General features: G+C 43.7%; 1 protein-coding gene across 1 annotated transcript; it reads left to right on the forward strand.

Moving 5' to 3' along the window:
- The first annotated feature begins 209 nt into the window (after positions 1 to 209).
- Positions 210 to 14,910, forward strand: LOC129714289 (immunoglobulin superfamily member 1-like). Its single transcript, XM_055663848.1, has 3 exons — positions 210 to 2,891; positions 10,483 to 10,773; positions 13,351 to 14,910. The coding sequence occupies exons 1-3, from the start codon at positions 2,540 to 2,542 to the stop codon at positions 13,659 to 13,661; spliced, it is 954 nt and encodes a 317-aa protein (XP_055519823.1). The 5' UTR covers positions 210 to 2,539; the 3' UTR covers positions 13,662 to 14,910.
- The last annotated feature ends 2,168 nt before the right edge of the window (positions 14,911 to 17,078 follow it).

Raw genomic sequence — 17,078 nt, forward strand, 5'->3', positions numbered from 1 at the left:
AATGAGCTTACAGTGGAAGTGGTGGAGGCAGGTTCATTGGTATCATTTAACAATAAATTGGACAGGCATATGGATGAGAAGGGAATGGAGGGTTATGGTATGAGTGCAGGCAGGTGGGACTTAGGGGAAAAAACATTTGTTCGGCACGGACTTGTAGGGCCGAGATGGCCTGTTTCCGTACTGTAATTGTTATATGGTTATATGGTTATATGAGTGAACTGGGACATTTTGTTTTATGGGAAGCATGTAGAAGAGAAATGGAGGACTAAAAGAAGCTAAAAGAAGATATGAGGTTGCTTTGGCAAGTAAGGTGAAAGTAAATCCAAAGGGTTTCTACAGCTATATTAATAGCAAAGGGATAACGAGGGATACAATTGGTCCATTGGAGAGACAGAGTGGGCAGTTATCTGCAGAGCCAAAAGAGATGCGGAAGATATTGAACAATTTATTTTCTTCGGTTTTCACCAAGGAGAAGGATATTGAATTATGTGAGGTAAGGGAAACTAGTAGAGTAGCTATGGATACTATGAGTTTCAAAGTAAAAGAAGTACTGACACTTTTGAAAAATATAAAAGTGGATAAGTCTCCAGGTCCTGACAGGATATTCCCTAAGACATTGAGGGAAGTTAGTGTAGAAATAGCCGGGGCTATGACAGAAATATTTCAAATGGCATTAGAAACGGGAATAGTCCCCGAGGATTGGCGTACTGCGCATGTTGTTCCATTGTTTAAAAAGGGATCTAAGAGTAAACCTAGCAATTATAAACCTGTTAGTTTGACTTCAGTGGTGGGCAAATTAATGGAAAAGATAATTAGAGATAATATATATAAGCATCTGGATAAACAGGGTCTGATTAGGAAGTCAACATGGATTTGTGCCTGGAAGGTCATGTTTGATTAATTTTCATGAATTTTTTAAGAGGTCACTAGGGAAATTGACGAGGGTAAAGCAGTGGATGTTGTCTATATGGACTTTAGTAAGACCTTTGACATGGTTCCTCATGGAAGGTTGCTTAAGAATGTTCAACTGTTGGGTATAAATGCAGGAGTAGCAAGATGGATTCAACAGTGGCTGAAAGGGTGAAGCCAGAGGGTAATGGTGGATGGCTGTTTGTCGGGATGGAGGCAGGGAACTAGTGGGGTGCCTCAAGGATCTGTGTTGGGTGCTTTGTTGTTTGTCATGTACATCAATGATCTGGATGAAGGTGTGATAAATTGGATTAGTAAGTATGCAGATGATACCAAGATAGAGGGTGTTGTGGATAATGAAGAGGCTTTCCAAAGTCTACAAATGATTTAGGCCATTTGGAAGAATGGGCTGAAAGATGGCAGATGCAGCTTAATGCTGATAAATGTGAGGTGCTACACCTTGGCAGGACAAATCAAAACAGGACGTACATGGTAAATGGTAGGGAATTGAAGAATACAGTTGAACAGATGGATCTGGGAATAACCGTGCATAGTTCCTTGGTGGAATCTCATATAGATAGGGTGGTAAATAAAGCTTTTGGTATGCTAGCCTTTATAAATCAGAGCATTGAGTATAGAAATTGGGATGTAATGTTAAAATTGTACAAGGCATTGGTGAGACCAAATCTGGAGTATGGTGTACAATTTTGGTCGCCCAATTATAGGAAGGATATCGACACAATAGAGAGAGTACAGAGGAGGTTTACTAGAATGTTGCCTGGGTTTCAACAACTAAGTTACAGAGAAAGGTTGAATAAGTTAGGTCTTTATTCTCTGGAGCGCAGAAGGTTAAGGGGGGAATTGATAGAGGTCTTTAAAATGATGAGAGGGATAGACAAAGTTGATGTGGACAAGCTTTTCCCTTTGAGAATAGGGAAGATTCAAACAAGAGGACATGACATCAGAATTAAGGGACAGAAGTTTAGGGGTAACATGAGGGGGAACGTCTTTACTCAGAGCGCGGTAGCGGTGTGGAATGAGCTTCCAGTGGAAGTGGTGGAGACAGGTTCGTTGGTATCATTTACAAATAAATTGGATATGTATATGGATGAGAAGGGAATGGAGGGTTATGGTATGAGTGCAGGCAAGTGTGAATAAGGGGGAAAAGTTGTTCGGCACGGATTTGTAGAGCCGAAATGGCCTGTTTCCGTGCTGTAATTGTTATATGTGATATGGTTTTATGATAGTGTTAATTTCCGGGGGTCGCTGGTCGGCATGGCCTCGGTGGGCCGAAGCGGTTCGTGTCCGCGATGTGTCTCTAAATTAAACTGGACCTCGTCGAAAAAAATGTGTTCAAAAGAACAAATGAATGCGTGCTTAGAAAATTTATAAAATGGAACAGGAATTGTCCATACAGTCCTTCACCACAACACCTTTCAGAACGATCCAGGTTGATCGAATTTCTTATATGGAATGACATGAAAGTTTAAGGAAAGAAATGGAGGAGATTGTATAAAGCCCCCTCGAGTAAGCCAGACAATCAATATGAGCATTAATCATCAGCCTCAGGCCTCGTCCTCCTTTTAACAATTGCCCCGAGTCTTCAATTCCTTGACATGTTGAAGTTTACATGAAATATATGAAGAGCTCTGATCGGGATCTAAATGTTATTTCTATTAACTTGAACACAGATCCGCTTACACCACCAGCTATTGCTCTTGATCAAAGGAATGGGGTATACGTGGAAGGAGAAACGGTCACATTAACTTGTACCACGTCTGGGGAACATCGCGGCAAAATCTATTTCTATGAAGAACAGAGATTGCTAACGTTTGTTCAACTCTTGACGAAAGATAACACCGGACAATTTTCAGTAACCAACCGACACCAGGGAAAGCATTACCAGTGCAAATATGGAATCTACGCCAAAGCACGATGGTTAGAATCGCAGCTGAGTGAGGCTGTGGCGATAACCGTAACTGGTGAGTGGAGGGAATTGGACTCAGTTGATTAATTGGCTGTCGTTATGTTTAGCTTGTCTGAATTTTTGAACGGAGTGTTCGCTGATGAATCAAGAGACTCGCATTATAAAATGTAATAAGCACACAAAACTGCACGCGTTACATATCCGTAAGTCTATTGTGATATCATTCTGAGGAAAGGGAATGCAGTGAAGATCACTTACGGGATTTTAAATATATATTCTTTATCGCAGAAATAACAGAACTTATGTGGCCGATTTAGATTTTTCCCTAGTAATTCCACAGTTCCTAAAAATAAAGAGTCACAGTGAAAGGACAAACATAGAACGGACCTACACATAAACACTTTTTTCAGGCAACACGATGACGATACCGAACATGATACCAAGACTGCCGCTCATCTCCCTGCACATAATCCTTATCTGTGTTCCCTGTGCATCTCAGCGCTTACGCAAAAGGCCCTTAAATGCCACAATCGTACCCCTCTATCACCACCCCCAATAGCACACTCCAGGCACTCACCAACCTCTGTGTAAATAACCTGCTCCGCACAAATACTATAAACCACGCCCTTATCACCGTAAAGCCATGCCTTCTAGTATTTGATATGTCCAACCTGGGAAAACAGTTCTGACTCTCGATTCCATCTATGCCGTTCCTAATTTAATATACAGGTCTCCCGAAAACTTGTGCCATTGTAGACACAACGATCCAATTTTGCCCATACTCTCCCTGTAACCAATATCTAATTCGGGCGCCGATCTGATAAACCTCCTCTCCGCCGTTTTCGAAGCCTGCATTTCTTTCCTGTAATGGGAGGCTAGAATTGTATGCAGCACATTAACTGCGGCCTAACCACAGCCGTAAAAAGCTGCATCATCACTGTTAGACACTTATACTCAATGTACCGACGAATGAAGGCAAACATATACTTGCTTTACTAACCACGCCATATGCACGCATTCAGACGTTTCAGAAAGTTACGGACTTGGATTCCTTGGTCCCTCTACACTTCAGTACTTTTAAAATAGAGAAAATAGAACAGCGCAGTTGAAAGGCGGGTCTTCGGGCCAGAGCGGCTATATAAAAAATATGCTCCGCGAATCTCCTTTAAACTTTCCTCCCACACTGAGCCCTCTGATATTTGATTTTTCCCTCCTGTGAAAAAAGTTCGGATTATCTACTCTATCTATGCCTCTCATCATTTTATATCACTCAACCTTCGGCATTCCAGAGGAAGAAAATTAAACCAAGTCTGCCAACGTCTCACTGTAGCTAATACACGTTGACCTTACTGACATTCTGGCAAACCACCAGCCCACTTTCAAACCCACGTCCTTCCTGTAACGAGCCGACCAAAATTGCACGGATTGTTCCAAAAGAGGCCCAATCAATGTCCTATCAATCTGCATAATGACGTCTTGACTGTTACACTCAACGCGCCGACGTTTGAAGCCAAGCCTACCATATTTTTTCTTTACGACTCTATCAACATGTGTTGCCAATTTCAGGATGCAATACGCTTGGACCCCATGATCCCATGTACATCAGTAGTTTAGTATGTTTAGTTCAACGATACCACGGAAACAGGTCCGAGGGACAAGACATTATTTTTACCGAAGCCAATTAAAGCACATCTTTGGAATGTGGGAGGAAACCGTTTGACAAGTCTGTTTTTGTGTGCTTGCGTGTGTGTGCTTGCGTGTGTGTGTGTGCGTGTGTGTGTGTGTGTGTGTGTGTGTGTGTGTGTGTGTGTGTGTGTGTGTGTGTGTGTGTGTGTGTGTGTGTGTGTGTGTGTGTATGTCTGTGTGTGTGTCTGTGTGTGTATGTGTGCGTGTATGTGTGTGTGTGTGTGTGTATGTCTGTGTGCGTGCGTGCGTGTGTGTGTGCGTGCGTGTGTGCGTGTGTGTGTGTGTGTGTGTGTGTGTGTGTGTGCGTGCGTGTGTGTGTGTGTGTGTGTGCGTGTGTGTGTGTGTGTGTATTTGTATGTGTGTGTGTGCGTGCGTGTATGTGTGTGTGCGTGCGTGTGTGCGTGCGTATGTGTGTGTGCGTGCGTGTGTGCGTGTGTGTATGTGTGTGTGCGCGCGTGCGTGCGCGCGTGTGTGTGTGTGTGTGTGTGTGTGTGTATTTGTGTGTCTATGTGTGTGTGTGTGTGTGTGGGGATGGGACTTTATGAAGTACTTTACTAAAATATGTGTGGACAAAAGCTCTGGCGTTTGTAAGGTGCGACTTGCCGCGTACAAAATGAATCTGAGTATCACTCATTAACCCATCTTCCAAATGGGAGTTCTCAAATAATATTTTCTAATAGCTTTCCACCACTTGGGCTGCAAGCGTATGACATCCTGAAATTGCAACACATGTTGGTAGATTGGTCAAGAAATAATTTGGTAAGTTTGTTTTCATATTTCGCTGATTAAACTATAATTCCCTGGCTTCTCACCATTTCGCTGGCTAAACAAAAGAACAACAACATATGTCGTGTTCCGGGACAGCGCGATTCACGAAGTCTCCACTCTTGCCATGTTTAATGACCTGGGATAGATAAGACGGCGCCGGGTATTATCAATCTTAATGCTTTTTCAAACTATGCAACACTTTCTCAATCTTAATTTCAAAGTGCCTTTGCAGTTTAGTCCCCTTCACATTGATTCCATGCCGTTCGTAAAAACAACTGTAAATTATTCTTGAAATTTCTCGCCCACGTTCCATGATTCTAAACCCAAATACCTTATTTATCCTTGATTGGTCCTATCTTCTTTTGGTTACTCTTATTGGCCCAATTTACAACCTCTTTGGCCTTGAAATGTCCCCTTGCTTTGCTATCCTTATCCCTCCTCCTTAATGGAACATATCGTTCCCGAATTTTGACAAGCTGGACTTTAAAGGTCTCCCACATGACAAGTTTGAACATATCAACAAACAACTGCTCACAGCGTATCCTCCCGAGTTCAAGATTAAAATGCTGCACTGTGCGTTACTCAAATTTAGTGCATCTCTGCATGTTTGAATCTTCTTCATATTGAAAGGAATTGTGCGTTTAACCTGTATTTGTGCGTTGATTCGGGCATTCACGTTGTTCGCAGTTTTCCTCTTCATTATGTTTCAGGTAGGGGCAGACATAACGGATGTCGTGCAGTGCAGTGCCGCGTATGTCATATTGGTCGGTTTCATGAAGGCCTTTATGGTGTACGCTGGAAACTCGCTGTCAGAATCTAAACTGCTTTAGTGACTCATAGCACCTATTGGGTTTGTATACACTCGTCACATGTGTATTCTACATTTTTGATATAATCCATTGGCCAATAACGTTTCTGTCATTTTTGGTATTTTATTATAGTTTCCCCAGAATATTCTTTAACCTGATTACCAGATTAACCAAAGTCATCTTTAAACTGTATGTATTTAAGAGAGAGTTAGATAGAGCTCTAGGAGCTGGTGGAATCGGGGTATATGGGGAGAAGGCAGGCACGGGTTATTGATAGGGGACGATCAGCCATGATCACAATGAATGGCGGTGCGGGCTCGAAGGGCCGAATGGCCTCCTGCTGCACATATTTTCTACGTTTCTATGTTTCTACGTTTTACTATGCCATATTATTTCCCATTTGTCTGGGTGTAAAAATACTTCTGTGATGTTATGATGTTATTGCGCTCAACGTGATATAGAACCGCCTGTTTTTTAATGTGTGTTCATCTAGTTATGGATTGCAATCTACACAACTCTTATGTCTTAGTATTGGTTGTCTTATTCTACCCTTCTCATTTCCCAGTATGCGTCCTCTGTGTGAAAGCTTTCGGTTAAAACATATAATAAACTGGTCAAATTCTATAATTTCCAGACATTCCACCATCATTTTATATTCAGAACGTCTCAGTATAGAAGTTGGGAGGTCTTGTTGCAGTTGTATAAGACGTTTTAGAGGCCAGGGTTAGAATATTGTGTTCAATTATTTGGATAATGTTATACGAAAGATGTTGTCAAGCTGGAAAAGGTACAGGCACCATTTACTGGGATGTTGCCAAGACTAGAGGGTCTGAGCTATAGTTGGAGGTTGAGTAGGCTGGGAAGTTTTGACACAAAGGGTGGTGGATGTATGGAACATGCTGCCAGAGGAGGCAGTTGATGCAGGGCTTATCCCAACATTTATGGAACAGTTAGACAGGTAAATGGATATGACAGGTTTGGAGAGATACGGACCAAAAGCTGGCAGGTGGGACCCATGTAGCTGTTAAATGACGGCCGATGTGGGCAAGTTGCACATACGTGCCTGTTTCCACACTGCGTCACTATATGAGTATATCACAACTTTACTTGTTTTATATTTAAGCTATATTTAAGAGGGAGTTAGATGTGTCCCTTGTGGCTAAAGGCATCAGGGGGTATGGAGAGAAGGCAGGTACAGGATACTGAGTTAGATGATCAGCCATGCTCAAATTGAACGGCGGTGCAGACTCGACGGGCCCAATGGCCTACTCTTGCACCTATTTTCTATGTTTCGATGTTCTATACCCAAATTGCTCTTCCAATGAAATATCTGTCACCTGACCAGACTACTTTACCAAACAGAGCACCAGTATATTCTTTCGAGGATTGGACTGTCTGTTTTCAAGAAACTCTCTCGGGTACACGTGACAAATTCAAGCCCATCGAACGCAATGGGAGCGACTAGATGGAATTTGGGGGAATTTAAACTTACCCACTAACACGACTCTGTTGCTTTGGCATCTTGTGGTAATGAGTCTACATACATATTACTCTATCTTCTGTTTGTTTTTGGCACAATCCCATTAAAGTTATCGCACCCTTCTCATGGCTAAGCTCTACCAATAGTGTTTCAGTGGATGAACCATCCAGTATGTCCTCGGTGAGTGCTGTCGTAGAAGTCTCCCTGCTTGATAAAGGAACCCGTCCTTCCATCTCTTTTTGCCCTCTCTCTACACGCCTGAACCAAAAAAAAAACCGGAAGAGCATTGAGGTGCCAGTCATATACCACTTGACATCTCTACTTTCCCATCATTCTTTCCAATTTCTACGTTGCTTCCCACCGCCATCATTTTAAACCCGCAGGAAAAGCAATTGCAACTCCCTGCGCAAATATAACGTTCAAGGTGCAACCTGCCCCTCATGTAAATCATACTTGCCCCAAAAGAGACCGCAAAGGTCGGAAAGTCTGAACGTCTGAACACTGCACCAACCGCCGAGCCTCACATTCATCCGTCGTATTCCTATTCCGACATTCATTAGGACGTGGCACATTAAGTGCTCTGAAGATTACGATCCTCGGGATCTTACTTTTTAATATTTTTACTTAACTTCTCTCAGTACCTCTCTTCTGCCTGCACGCAATCCACATACCTACATGCCCTGCATATCCGCACGTCCATCCAAAAGTCTTCGAGTTCATCTGCTTCAACCATAGCCTCCGGACGGGCATTGGATGTACTCAGCTACCAGTGAATAAAAATGTGCCCCGCACATTTCCTTTCAATTTCGCCCATCTCTGAACCAGCTGAGACCTCAGCAGAAAACTACGGAACGCCATTGGACACAAACCTGCCATCATGTCCAGTACAGACCAGGGTGCAATTTTAGGGTATTAATGCAGGAGTAACAAGATGTATTCAACAGTGGTTGAATGGGAGATGCCAGAGAGTAATGGTGGGCGGCTGTTTGTCAGGTTGGAGACCGGTGACTAGTGGGGTGCCTCAGGGATCTGCGTTGGGTCCACTGTTGTTTGTCATGTACATCAATGATCTGGATGAAGGTGTGGTAAATTGGATTAGTAAGTATGCAGATGATACCAAGATAGGGGGTGTTGTGGATAATGAAGTAGATTTCCAAAGTCTACAGAGAGATTTAGGTCATTTGGAAGAATGGGCTGAAAGATGGCAGATGCAATTTGATGCTGATAAGTGTGTGGTGCTACATCTTGGCAGGACAACTCAAAATAGGACGTACATGGTAAATGGTAGCGAATTGAGGAATGCAGGTGAACAGAGGGATCTAGGAATAACTGTGCATAGTTCCCTGAAGGTTGAATTTCATGTAGATAGGGTGGTAAAACAAGCTTTTGGTATGCTAGCCTTTATAAAACACAGCATTGAGTATAGAAGTTGTGATGTAATGCTAAAATTGTACAAGGCATTGGTGAGACATATTCTGGAGTATGGTGTACAATTGTGGCCGCCCAATTATAGGAATGATGTCAACAAAATAGAGGGAGTACAGAGGCGATTTACTAGAATGTTGCCTGGGTTTCAGCAACTAAGTTACAGAGAAATGTTGAATAAGTTAGCTCTTTATTCGTTTGAGCGCAGAAGGTTAAGGGGGGACTTGAGAGGGGGCTTTAACATTATGAGAGAGGTAGACAGAGTTGACGTGGATAAGCTTTTCCCATTGAGAGTAGTGAAGATTCAATCAAGAGTACCTGACCAGAATTAAGGGACAGAAGTTTAGGGGTAACATGAGGGGGGGACTTCTTTACTCAGAGAGTGGTAGCTGTGTGGAATGAGCTTCCAGTGGAAGTGGTGGAGGCAGGTTCGATGTTATCATTTAAAAATAAATTGGATAGGTATATGGATGTGAAAGGAATGGAGGGTTATGGTCTGAGTGCAGGTAGATGGGACTAGAGGAAAATAATTGTTCGGCACGGACTTGTAGGGTCGAGATGGCCTGTTTCCGTGCTGTAATTGTTATATAGCTATATGGTTATATATGGTAATCGTCAAATGCGAGAGTGAATTGACTTATGTTGTGTAAGGGAGAGGCGAAAGCAGACTTACGGCGCAAATGTCATTTTACACTGAGATGATGTCTGTCAGACCAACTTCGGTTCACGGATTCCTAAGACACATGGTGCAAAGTGCCCATGCCAATAAGTATACCCCATCTATAATAGGTCCACTTGCTGATATTTCGACCAAATAATTGATATATATGTTCAAGTAGCACAGTATATACTCTGGCATGGAATGGATATAAATGGAATTTGCCGGCAAATGTTGTATTTGACATAATGTTCGTCACAGACATTGCGGCTGAAGGCCCTATTTATGTCCTGTGCTGTTCGAGGTTTTTCTAATTTCTAATATACCATACGACATCAGGGCAGTCTATATTGACGACAGAACAATACAGCAGAAAACGGACCCTTCGGCCATTATGTTATTGGCGAACATTATGCCAATTTATACAGATCTCATCAACCAGTACATGATGAGGAATGCATATCGCTCTTTCCTTGTAATTCCCTCTGCCGAATTAAAAGCCTCTTAAGAGCCATTAACATATCTGCCTCTTCGTTTACACGTGGAAATGCGATCCGCACTTCGCCTGCAATACCTCAGTTTCCCTTCCACGCGATTGTAGGGACAAAGGAAGAAAGTGATAAATTGACAGTTATAGCATGATAACCGGACTTGAGTCGGCGATGCCCACCAACAATCCAGGAATAGGACGCATTCGCCTTAGTTTCCCCTCCCTTTATGGAACCTGGGATCTCTCGCAATATTGTTATTTATTTTTCATGGTTTAGAAGTTCGGTAAATCATCGTTTAAATTGGCATTCCATTTTCTCGTTTCTCTCAGCTCCACTGCCACCGCCAGTGATCTCTCTTGACAAATCGACTGGAGTGTATGCCAGAGATGAAACAGTCATTGTCGTCTGTCGATCTAACAGTGGACAAAAGGATAGAGTCCAGTTCTATAGAGAAAACAAACTGCTGAAACGTCGTCAAATCTTCATCAAAGGCAACATTGGAATGTTCACGATCAACAGGTCAAATCAAGGAGGCCAGTACCAGTGCAAGTATAGAACCATTGTGCAAATGAGGCGATTATGGTCCCACCTCAGCGAGCCTATGACTGTCATCGTCGCACGTAAGTCTGCTTATGTGTGTAAAATGGGACAGTGAGGGTAGACGACTTATCTGATAATAATGTAGACTTTGGGATAAGCATGAGTAGGAAGGATCCATAATTATATTCAATGCCTGAACATTTAACTGGCCCAAAAAATAATTCAGTTGGGGAAATCAAATGTGTTTTAATCGCATTTAGAAACATAGAAACATAGAAATTAGGTGCAGGAGTAGGCCATTCGGCCCTTCATGCCTGCACCGCCATTCAATATGATCATGGCTGATCATCCAACTCAGTATCCCGTACCTGCCTTCTCTCCATACCCTCTGACCCCCTTGGTCACAAGGGCCACATCTAGCTCCTTCTTAAATATAGCCAATGAACTGGCCTCGACTACCCTCTGCGGCAGAGAGTTCCAGAGATTCACCACTCTCTGTGTGAAAAAAGTTCTTCTCATCTCGGTTTTAAAGGATTTCCCCCTGATCCTTAAGCTGTGACCCCTTGTCCTGGACTTCCCCCAACATCGGGAACAATCTGTCTGCATCTAGCCTGTCCATCCCCTTAAAAAACGTGTACGTTTCTATTAGAACCCCCCTCAATCTTCTAAATTCTAGCGAGTACAAGCCGAGTCTATCCTATCTTTCTTCATATGAAAGTCCTGACATCCCAGGTATCCGTCTGGTGAACCTTCTCTGTACTCCCTCTATGACAAGAATGTATTTTCTCAGATTAAGAAACCAAAGCAGTACGCAATACTCCAGGTGTGGTCTCACCAAGACCCTGTAAAACTGCAGTAGAACCTCCCTGCTCCTATACTCAAATCCTTTTGCTATGAATGCTAACCTATCATTTGCTTTCTTCACTGCCTGCTGCACTTGCATGCCTACTTTCAATGACTGGTGTACCATGACACCCAGGTCTCGTTGCATCTCCCCTCTTCCTAATCGGACACCATTCAGATAAAAGTCTACTTTCCTGTGTTTGCCACCAAAGCGGATAACCTCGCATTCATCTACACTATACTGCATCTGCCCACTCACGCAGCTTATCCAAGTCACTTTGCAGCATCCTAGCATCTTCCTCACATCTTACACTGCCCCCCAGCTTCGTGTCATCCACAAACTTGAAGATGTTGCATTCAATTCCCTCGTCCAAATCATTAATGTATATTTTAAATAGCGGGGGTGTCAGTCTGAAGAACGGTCTCAACCTGAAACGTCACCCATTCCTTCTCTCCAGAGCTGCTGCCTGCCCCGCTGAGTAACGCCGGCTTTTTGTATCACTCTGGCATTTGTCCACATTATGGTCTATATGCTTCTGTGTATTTGCGATATTGGTGTTTCTCAATATGATACTAAAATGGTCTGATAAAATGTGGAAAATATTTTAAACCGAATATTTTTTTGAGACGCTGGTGTCTGAAACAAAATCAAAAGTGCAGGCGAAAATCAGCGCGCATAATTTTTTATGTGTACGCTAGGGTGTCTGGGGTTGGGGGATTTGCCCATTTTCGTTTTTGAGAAATATCCAGGGGGTGCGTGGATAGAAATAATTTGGTATAAAGGAAGATAAGTGGAGGGTGACATACTGACCGAACTGACAGGTAGACAGTGGAGTAGAAAAGATTAATGGGCAACAGAAGCCTGACGGGGATGATAGAGAGATAAAAGACGGTGGGTGTTTGGTGGAAACAGACACGAATGAAACGGAACTGCATCCGGGTTTGGGAGGAATTAATTCAGATAAAGATTAAAGTTGCCACGTGGTAACCATCAACAAACGTTTCGTAAGTCCTGTACGCTTAGTAACAATGGTGACAAAGGGATCAGAGGGTAGAATGGCATGAACAATGAATTTAACGGAATGGTGCAAACAAAATGATTGAAGAGTTGCAAAATGTGAAGCCTGAGGAAGTAATGTAGGTGGAGGTCGTGGGGTGTGGTGTGGATAGATGAAAGTCCGGGTATGGCAGAGAGCAGGGGATGGGGCGGGGGAAGGTGGATATGGCAGGTGAATGGGAACGGGTTTATTTGAGGGTTACATAAAATTAGACATTTAAATGTTCATGACGTTGGCTTGGAAGCTGCCCACACGGAGAAGGAGGTGCTGTTCCTCCAGTTTGCGCATGGGATCTGCCAGGGGAAGAGGCCCTGGAGAGGAAGGGCACAATGGGGTTGGGTAAAGGGATTAAAATGGTCAGCAACCGGGATATCAATGCACATTGCCATATCAAGCGTGTGTACGGCGAAACGCTCGCCGAATTTACGCGTGGCCGTATCGGGAACAGGGAATACAGTATATGAGGTTGAATAATCTATCACGCAATTGTAGGAAATAGTGAACAGATTGGTACCCACTGAATCATCCCTGTCGATATGTAGCACATTCCATGTTTTGTTTGGATGAATTCAGGTTGATTCTTTCGATAATGCAGAACGTGCCGAAAGAAAATATCACGCGAACTTCCTGTGCTGTGCCACTGCATTGGCCACACACGAGGCGTTCGGAGAGATGAATAGCGTCTGCTCAACAGTTGTATTACAATTTCCTTTTTGACGAGTTTTCTCTCCCCACCCAATGCAACTTAAATTGCAGATTCGCCGAAACCACGTTTATCCTTGGATTCCCGACATGCTGAGAGGGGCAGTCAAGTCACCTTTAACTGTACAAGCCCCTCGGAAACTCCTGGCTTCCTGTTCTACTTATTCAAACAGGGAGAAACTCATTACTCGGATGTCCGATCCGCTCATGCGGGGAGCAATACTGCAAGCTTCACCAAGATGAACGTCGAGCACAACGATGCAGGAAATTACACGTGTGTGTACAAGACAGAAGGAAAGGGAAGGATGTTGACATCAGAACTGAGTGACACTGTGCGCCTAATAGTGGGCAGTGGGGAAGAATAGTACTCAGCGGGTTACTATTAATTGCCAGGAAACTTTGCATAAAAGGAGGTCGAATTTCCACTCTGCCTTAACATTTCTCCTTCCATTCTCTTAATTGCAAGTGCCTGCTGCAAAACAAAAGGATATACAACGCTGGAGCGTTCACAACACAGAGTAAGACCCATGCTTTGCTGAAAAAGTTTTGATCAATTTAACGTCAGTTTTGCTATGTGATTGCAACAGATGGCAGCAATGTGTAAACATGTAAACTTGAGCAGATTTGTTCTGGAGGAGAGAATTCGACTCGTAATTATCCATCGCATGCGATAAACGCAACCACGTTAACGTCTCAAATATATGTGCGTTGTATTCCTTGAATTGTTACGCCCTTTATAGCTCATGTATATGAACACAAATTCAAATTTAATAAATGTCTTAATTTTAGAATTATCTTGTATTAATTATAAACGGTTCATTTTGAACGACTGTAGCTCCGCTATCAACACCAGAATCCACTCCAAACTTCGCCAAGCTTGATGACCTCGGAAATAGCGTCCTCTCTGCCATTGTATCCTCGCCTTTCAGACCACATTTAGTGAGGATAGGTGAGAACACCATCCCTACAATGAATATCAACACTGGCGTCCCGCATGGATGCGTTCTCAATCCCTTATGACTGCACGGCCAAATGCTGCACCAATTCCATATACAATTTCCAGAAGTCGGCAAGATGGTATGCTCGATTACGACCAAAGACAAGACGGAGTATAGGAATGAGGCAAATAACGTAGTCACGTGGTGTCTAGGCAATGATCTCGTTCTTGACGTCAGCTAGACCTCGGGAAGCGTTCGGGAAGCGTACTTGGTGTAACCGGCTTCATTGTTGACCGAGTGGCACCTTCAAGTTCTTTGATGTAAATATTACCAACAATCTGTCATGAACCAAGCACATTTCTGCCACTGCCAAAAAACACACCAACCGTTCTATTTCCTGAGGAGCGTGAAGAATAATCGGCACGTCTCCAATGACTCTTACAAAACTGTGTAGACATCCCGTAGAAATCATATTGTTATCTTGCTCGGAGCTTGGGTTAGGACCCGTTCTGCTCCAGACCGTAGTAAACTGCAAAGAGCTGTAGACGTAGCCCAGTCTATCACACAGAACAGACATTCTTCCATTCACTCAATCTAATTTGGAAAAATAAACACATTCATCAACTTTTGAACATCCCGGCCATTCCTTCCCTATACCGCCATACCGTGTCGGTGCAGAAACTTGAATGCGCGCAACACCAAACACAGGACCAGCTTCTTATCTGTTATTGGGCTTCCATAAGGTAAGACATTGTCCGATTTGACACCACAGCATACGGGCTTTATACTTTATCTATGATGCGGTAAACTATATTCGATAGTAGACACAAAATGCTGGAGTAACTCACCGGGTGAGGCAGAACCTACGGAGAGAAGACACAAGTGACGTTTCGGTTCGAGACCCTTCATCGGACTGAATCTATATATTCAAACTATATATTACAGTCTGTCTAAATGTATCTATAGTATTTGAATTGGACATTAGTTCAAGTTCAAGTGAGATTATTGTCACGCGTTCCTGTATAGGACAATGAAATTCTTGCTTTGCTTAAGCACACAGAAAATAGTAGGCATTTACTACAAAACAGATAAATGTGTCCATATACCATGATATAAATATATACACACATGAATAAATAAACTGGTAAAGTGCAATTAACAGAAAGTGGTTATTAATAATCAGAAGGTACACAAAAATACTGGATAAACTCAGCGGGTGCAGCAGCATCTATGGAGCGAAGGAAATAGGCGACGTTTCGGGCCGAAACCCTTCTTCAGACTGATGGGGGGTGGGGGGAAAGGAAGGAAAAGGGGAGGAGGAGGAGCCCGAGTGCGGGGGGATGGGAGGAGACAGCTCGAGGGTTAAGGAAGGGGAGGAGACAGCAAGGGCTAGCAAAATTGGGAGAACTCAATGTCCATCCCAACCGGACGCAAGCAACCCAGGCGGAATATGAGGTGCTGTTCCTCCAATTTCCGGTGTTGCTCACTCTGGCAATGGAGAAGACCCAGGACAGAGAGGTCGGATTGGGAATGGGAGGGGGAGTTGAAGTGCTGAGCCACCGGGAGTTCAGGTAGGTTATTGCGGACTGAGCGGAGGTGTTCGGCGAAACGATCGCCCAACCTCCGCTTAGTCTCCCCGATATAAATTATATTCATGCACACAGAAAATCGTAGGCATTTACTAGAAAACAGATAAATGTGTCCATATACCATGATATAAATATATACACACATGAATAAATAAACTGGTAAAGTGCAAATAGCAGAAAGTGGTTATTAATAATCAGAAGGTTATTATTATAATGCTGGAGAAACTCTGCGGACGAAAACCCTTCATCAGACTGATGGGGGGTGGGGGGGGGGGGGGGGGGGGGGGGGGGAAGGAAAAAGGGAGGAGGAGGAATTTTGTCCGAGCTATGGTTAATAGCCTGATGGTTGTGGGGAAGTATCTATTCCTGAACCTGGTTGTTGCAGTCTTCAGGCTCCTGTATCTTCTACCTGAAGGTAGCAGGGAGATGAGTGTGTGGCCAGGATGGTGTGGGTCTTTGTTGATACTGCCATTCTCTTTGAGGCAGCGACTGCGATAAATCCCCTCGATGGATGGAAGGTCAGAGCCGACGATGGACTGGGCAGTGTTTACTACTTTGTGTAGTCTCATCCTATCCAGGGCGCTCAAGTTGCCGAACCAAGCCACGATGCAACCGGTCAGCATGCTCTCGACTGTGCATCTGTAGAAATTAGAGAGAGTCCTCCTTGACATACCGACTCTCCGTAATCTTCTCAGGAAGTAGAGGCGCTGATGAGCTTTTTTGATAATTGTGTTAGTGTTCTCGGACCAGGAAAGATCTTCAGAGATGTGCACGCCCAGGAATTTGAAGTTCTTGACCCTTTCAACCTTAGCCTTTCCAAGGTCGTTGATATAAATGGGGCTGTGGATCCCCCTCCTACTCCTTCCAAAGTCCACAATCAGTTCCTTGTTTTTTCTGGTGTTGAGGGCCAGGTTATTGCGCTGGCGCCATATGGGCAGTTAGTCGATCTCTCTTCTATATTCTGACTCATCCCCATCAGTGATACGCCCCACAATAGTGGTGTCGTCAGCGAACTTGATGATGGGGTTCACACTGTGGTTCGCTACGCAGACATGGGTATAGAGTGAGTACAGCAGGGGGCTGAGCACGCAGACTTGAGGAGCTCCCGTGCTGATTGTTATGGATGCTGACACATTTCCACCAATACGAACAGACTGTGGTCTGTGGATGAGGAAGTCGAGGATCCAGTTGCAGAGGGATGCGCAGAGACCCAGTTCAGCGAGTCTGGTAACCAGTTTGCAGGGGATGATTGTGT

This window comes from Leucoraja erinacea, chromosome 38 (genome assembly GCF_028641065.1).
Source record: "Leucoraja erinacea ecotype New England chromosome 38, Leri_hhj_1, whole genome shotgun sequence".
NCBI lineage: Eukaryota > Metazoa > Chordata > Chondrichthyes > Rajiformes > Rajidae > Leucoraja > Leucoraja erinaceus.

Excerpts from the sequence above, each read along its gene's own strand:
- LOC129714289 (XM_055663848.1), top strand. The coding sequence starts at position 2,540 with ATGAAATATATGAAGAGCTCTGATCGGGATCTAAATGTTATTTCTATT. Across the intron at positions 2,892-10,482 it reads TGTGGCGATAACCGTAACTG|CTCCACTGCCACCGCCAGTG; the intron begins GTGAGTGGAGGG and ends CGTTTCTCTCAG. Across the intron at positions 10,774-13,350 it reads TATGACTGTCATCGTCGCAC|ATTCGCCGAAACCACGTTTA; the intron begins GTAAGTCTGCTT and ends CTTAAATTGCAG.